This window comes from Conger conger, chromosome 9 (genome assembly GCF_963514075.1).
Source record: "Conger conger chromosome 9, fConCon1.1, whole genome shotgun sequence".
NCBI lineage: Eukaryota > Metazoa > Chordata > Actinopteri > Anguilliformes > Congridae > Conger > Conger conger.
In genome coordinates, this window is record NC_083768.1 from 45986395 (window position 1) to 45992394 (window position 6000).

Sequence of the window (6000 nt, forward strand, 5' to 3'; positions counted from 1 at the left end):
TGAAAGAATTCAACAGTTCAAAAGATTATATTAATTTGAGTGTTTGTGCCTGCACATTGCACCAACATCGAACCACACTGAAGGAATTGACACGTATCTTATCACAAGAAAAGCTCATAGTGAAATGTGGTAGGTAATCAGTCATGATTTATTCCTATTTTTTGTACGTATGCTGTAAACTTTACAGCTCCCATGCGGAGCATCCCAGCTGCTAGAAAGCCTTCCACTGCTGTGGCTTTTCTCCTGGCTAGGACAATGTTTTCTGGTGGCTAGACCCAGTAAACTTAGTTTGAACAACAAGATTTTTTACAGATCTTCACCAAAATCTTGTCTATAGTGTGCATTTTAGTTTTAAGAATGGGTTTTTTTTTTTTTTTTATTACGGCGAAAAAAAGTGACATGCCTAAGAACCTGTGACACTTGGCCCCCAAATAATCCCAATTTGGGTCCTATGCACCCTTGGTGCTTGGCCCTCTAATATTCTGAGCAAAATCTAGAGGGGTCCGACACACACTTGGTGTTTGGAACCTTAAAAACGGGTTTTGTGTTCCGTTTCCCTTTGTTTGCTATTACATTTTATCAAAGGATCATTCAGTGTGACAAATAAGCAATAATAGAGGACATCAGTAAGGGAAGAAATACTTTTTCATGGCACTGTATACATAGGTCAGTGATTCACAAATTCGATCCTGAAGGCCCCCTATGCATGCTCGTTTTTGTTCCAACCACAATTGCAATCCCAGAAAATTAACAAACTGCTATTTCTTTTGAATGATCTGATATTGATGTTTTGAGGGATTATTCACCCTCTTAGGCCTATTATCTATTGTCAGAAATAGAAAAAAAGCCATGAAGAATAACGTTCTCATATTTATTCTTACTGTGCTAATTGATAAGTAATTGATAAGTAATTAGCACAATAATCTTCTTTTACTGATCAAATTAAAGACAAATTAATAGCTCCTAATTGGTGAAATTGTGGACAGCTAGCAAACAAAACCAACCAACAGGCAGTACAGTACATTACATTACATTAGTACAGTACATTAAAAAACAAAGGGAAAAATAATTAAAGACATGAAACGCATGTGTTCAGCAACTTAACTAGGAGCATATTGATTAACCTTTTGATGTTTTTATAAAATAGTACAATAAGCACAAAAACAAACATGTCCGACAAAAAGTGACTTAACGAGTAAGTAAATAACCCTTCTGAACATGAAAAGCACATACTTCAGGAAATTTAACAGCTTGTTAACAGTTCTAGGATTTCCACTGAGGTTGGAACGAAAACCAGCATACACGGGACCAAGTTTGGGAATCGCTGATATAGCTTTCGCCAGGTTTTACTGAACTTCTGTACCTCTATGGTGAAGACCTGGTCATGTTTGACCGTTTCTCCACTGCGCAGCTTTCTGCTGATGGTGAACTCAGTGACAGGGGAGTTGGCTCTGCTCCCTGTCTTCTCCTGGCCCAACGGCTGGTCACACTCCTCCTCATCCCGCGTGCGGCCTGGGCCCTGGGCCCCTACCGTTCTCCTCTTTTTCTTGCTTTTCTTCTGCCCATCTGCCTCTGCTTTCCTCTGCCGGTATTCAGCAAGCTGGAACACACAATTCACCCGGCTTTAGTCCTAGCCTGGAAAAAGGCCTAATAATAATAATAACAAGAACAACAATAATAATAATGGCTTGCAATTATATAGCCCATTTTACTCACAGCGCATTACAGTGGTGAAGGTAAAATACCATTAGTAAGTACTAGCTTTAAAGCAAAATCCAATTGCCTTTGTCAATATCTGGTGAACACCTCCTTGCGAAAATTGCCACTACAAATCCTACTTGTTGGGGTTATTGTAAAATTGCAGTGGCCATGGCACGGGGTGTTATTTTGGGAGGCCCAAACGTATGCCTTTTCTTGCATCCAGATTTGTCATGCTGAGCACAACGCTTAGCTAGGCATTTCCAATTTGAGCTTGCCTGCACAAAAGTGGCAAAAGCATCATTTATATATTACAAATAGAAAGGAATTGCCAGTAGATAGTGACGGAGATGTTACCCAGATAACCCTGCCACTGAAAACCTGGCACAGGCTTTCCATATTCTGAGCCATCTGTGCAAAAAAGTACTAAAACAACAACATCAGCTGAGAATTCACAGCTTCAGGTTTCCTGGACCTTTAAGCTAAAGAATAGCCCTCAAATGAATTCATTATTTCTTCTAAAAGTACAAGCCTAGGGTGCCATATGGGCCATGTACAGACACTTTGCATACATTTGATATCTTGGAAGTGCTTTGCGTGTATAATATAATCAGGTGTCAAAAAATATTTATCTCTTTCCATTTTGAAGATATGGGGCTTATGTTTTGTTCACAAGAAGCCATTTTTCAAGGGGCCATATCTTGAAAAGTAAACACATTGTTGCTGTCTGTTTCTTTATTGTGTGTAAGTTATTACACCGAAAAATACAATTAAGTAAATGTATGCATATTTATACATATTTTAATTCCACTGAAAAGGGGCGCCAGAAGTGTGCAACCATCCTCAACTTTGGATAGATTACCTTTCATGAAAAAATGTGTCATGGTGTCTTGATGGGTTCGGCTTCTAAGGCAGTTTCAAAAACCATAACCTCATGAATTAATATACAGTATACTGCACCAAACAAGAGAAGATTGAATAGTACTAAAAATATTTTAATATTTAATATTTACAATTATCTAGGCAACAAAATCATCATGTTAATCACAAAATGCGTTTACTTCTTGAAATGTGACGCCTTGAAAACAGCTTCTTGTGAACAAAATATCACATTTAACAGCCCAATACCTTCAAAATGAGACCTGATTTGAATTCTACATGCTATGTAGCCCCAGGATGCCAAATATGAAATTATTTGGCAGTCTGGCTGTAGAATTATGAGCATTTAAAAATGTAATGCAACTATGTACATTTCAAGTGATGCATTCCTGAATTTTAGAAGTCTCTAGCACCAAATTGAAGCAGTTTATGAAGCTCATATTTTCAGGATTTCTATTCCTCATCATTGCCTACCACCACAGAAAAAAAAAAATGAAGAAATTGAAGAGATGCTGCGGTGCACTTCATTTGAGTTGACACGGAATGACCCACAAGTATATAGGTTAACAAGTTATATTAAATGTATGTCTGTGCAGTATAAAAACATACAGAATGAGCCTGAACTGTTTCCCATCCTCCTCAGGCACATAATATTGTCCTGCTCATCAAGTCAGCATATCTGTACTATTTTTAAACCTCTCAGATGACTGTGTTAGAACCAAGCAGGCCGCAGTCACACTGACCCTGCATTTGAGAGTGCCCCTTCGAGCACCTCAACATGTTGAAAATGTGAAGTTAGCTTAACCAAAAACAAATGAATTGCACAATTATGTTGGATTACAGAAATAAAGGCAGTTTACTGTAAAGCTAATACTATAAAGCAATCGTTTAGATTGAAAGAGAGCAACAGCTCCGTGGGCCATGTAGCTATAGGCTACATTTCCAAAACTTTTGTTTGGTACCATGGGCCACATTTGTGTTAGCAGATAATTTAGAAATATGCTAATGCTGATTCGATACAATGAGTGAGACCAATGAAGGTAAAGCACGAGCTAGTAACCAAGCCGCTCAGGGTGGATCTTGGAAATCCTGTTCCACCGGATTCCAACATTTTTTTCAACTTGCTATCAAAAATACTAGTTTTTATTCTTTTGATCAAGAAGGAGAGGTTTAACTGTTTAAATTAAACTGCTGTGGAAACCTACTGGCTACAAGATAAAACCTCGTGATGAAGCACAACGCGTGTTTCAATAACAACTCCTCTAACATCAGGGACATGACAGCTGGTGCAACGGAGCAGCTTGTGTGTTCTATTACTCGAGGGTGACGTCCAAAACCATTTCGACAAAATATCTGAATGACATATTTTTTTACAGCCCTTAAAATATGGAAAATTATAAACTCTAATGTCACAGCTACCTTTGCTTTACCGGCCTCCAGTTTCTTCTGTCTCTCTTGGTCTTCCATTATCGTTGTTCCTACGCCCAAAGGAAGAATAAGAAAGACGTTATACGGAGATTAAGTGCATGGCAATGCTTAATACACTCATGTAATACTTTTGTATGACATGTATACATTTTATTTTCCCATTCTATTCGAACTGCTGCCCACGTACGTGAACAGGATAGCCTTTAAAAAGCCACCTATCGGGCGCCATGTTATCCACGTAAACAGGGCTGGTTCTGATGACGTCACGAAGGCGTCAGCAAAGCCTGTACCAAATTCCTATGGCACTGGAGAGAAACTACTTCCTGGAATTTTAGTATTCTCAAAACTGTTAAAAGACATCATCTGTGTTTATGAGAATGCGGATATACACAAACCTATGCGTTTCATATAAATCTTTATCCACTAGGATACTTTACTTTATCCACAAGGATATCCAGAGGAGTTCCGGAAACACGCCTGCCCCTGCCTGACTGGTGCTCCAGATCTAGATCCTGTTATGCCTTCCTCGCCCAGTGCTCACTGGTTTTTGAGCTTCAGACCTCTTCATTCTTCACTGACCGCTCCAAGGTAGCCTTCATCATTACCCTTCTTGCTGGGAAGGCTCGTGCCTGGGGAATGGCGTTTTGGGAATCAAGGGACCCAACCACCAATACTTTCCTGTCATTTATGAGCATCAGTCCGTCTCAGAATTCTCCATCGAGTTCCAGACATTAGCCGCATCTGCCAGCTGGAAGAAGGAAGCTCTGTAGGTGTCCTCATACTTTCCAGCGTTTCTTCCTGCCTGTTCCTGAGTCCCGTCTTTGTCCTAGCCCTGCTCCAGCCTCTCCTGCCTTCCAAACCAGTCTTCTGCTTTTGGCCCTCCTGTTCTCCTGCCCTCTTCTGACTGACTACTCGGCTTTGACCTCCGCCTGTCTTGTGACTTCACCCTGCCTGCTCTACAGTACCCTGGTTGCTTGGACTTGACCTGCTTCTGTGGAACTCTGATTTCAAGCCTGCCATCCCTGTGTCTGTGTGGTTCTTATTGGTTCTTATTGGTTCTTGTGACACAATTCCAGAGTTCAACCAGTCCTGGACTCCTGAACTAGCCAATTAGAAAGTATTGGCACATAAATTATGCACAACCTAATTTTCCCCATGCCCTCTTCAGTCTGTGTAGTGGCAGTACACTAACAGTTGGATATAAGAGTAACTGGGCACACCTGATTCAGCCTATATAGGGAGCCCTGAGAATGGGCCTCGCTCGTTCATATCTGATTCCGCACATGCACACCACACCTTCACAGCACTCTACTGGTTTCTATCTTTGATACACTAACCCAAAGACATTTTCTCTTTATTTCTCCTTTCTATTTTTGGATTCTATAAATTATTGTTTATTCAGCAAGTTTGAACCAGCCCTTAACACAATGAAGTGAAGCCTTATTTAACCATTTGTGCAGGATAAATAATTGTACTTTTATATCGACTTCACATTGCTTAAGGGGATTCTTTTTCCTGGTCCAGCACAATGCCTGTGGTTCTATGCAATGAAAGCAGCAGCGGTAATACAGGGAAAAAATAATCAAGCATTGTCTGTGCTTCATTAATAATGTAAATTATCGGGGACAATGCAATGATTGACTGTTGAGAAGGGTCTACCTCTTGCTGTGGGAAGACTAAACTGCAAGCATAGTATCCCTATTCTTTGTTTGGGTAGCATAAGCTTATAGATGCTTTCTGGCTGATTTCAAGTTGATTTTCAACTGTTCATTTAGGCTATGTAGGATCAAATGTGATTCTTGCACTAATGTTAATTAAATTTCAGTACACCTTCTTGCTTAGGCTTCTCCTTTGCGGATGGGTCTTGTATTTTCATTTAAAACAAAAGGTTATATCTAGCAAAGTACTAGTAAAGGATGTGTGGCAGAGCAAATAACATGACTACTTTCATTTTGATAACATTCATATGGGGGGGGGGGGGGGGGCTATTTATAA

General features: G+C 39.9%; 1 protein-coding gene across 5 annotated transcripts in view; it reads right to left on the bottom strand.

Annotated features, from left to right (window-relative positions):
• The window catches only part of akap9 (A kinase (PRKA) anchor protein 9), a 64804-nt gene extending 60563 nt beyond the window's left edge, over nt 1-4241 (bottom strand). For 3 of the 5 annotated variants that reach the window (XM_061254092.1, XM_061254093.1, XM_061254088.1), the window contains exons 1-2: nt 3997-4218; nt 1364-1600 (exon numbers count right to left, since the gene is read on the bottom strand). In XM_061254092.1, coding sequence (XP_061110076.1) covers nt 1364-1600; nt 3997-4044 — 285 coding nt within the window. In that variant the 5' untranslated portion in view covers nt 4045-4218. Of the gene's footprint in view, nt 1-1363; nt 1601-3996 lie in introns of all 5 variants that reach the window. The other 2 variants (XM_061254091.1, XM_061254089.1) reach the window with 2 other exon arrangements.
• Between the last annotated feature and the right edge of the window lie 1759 nt (nt 4242-6000).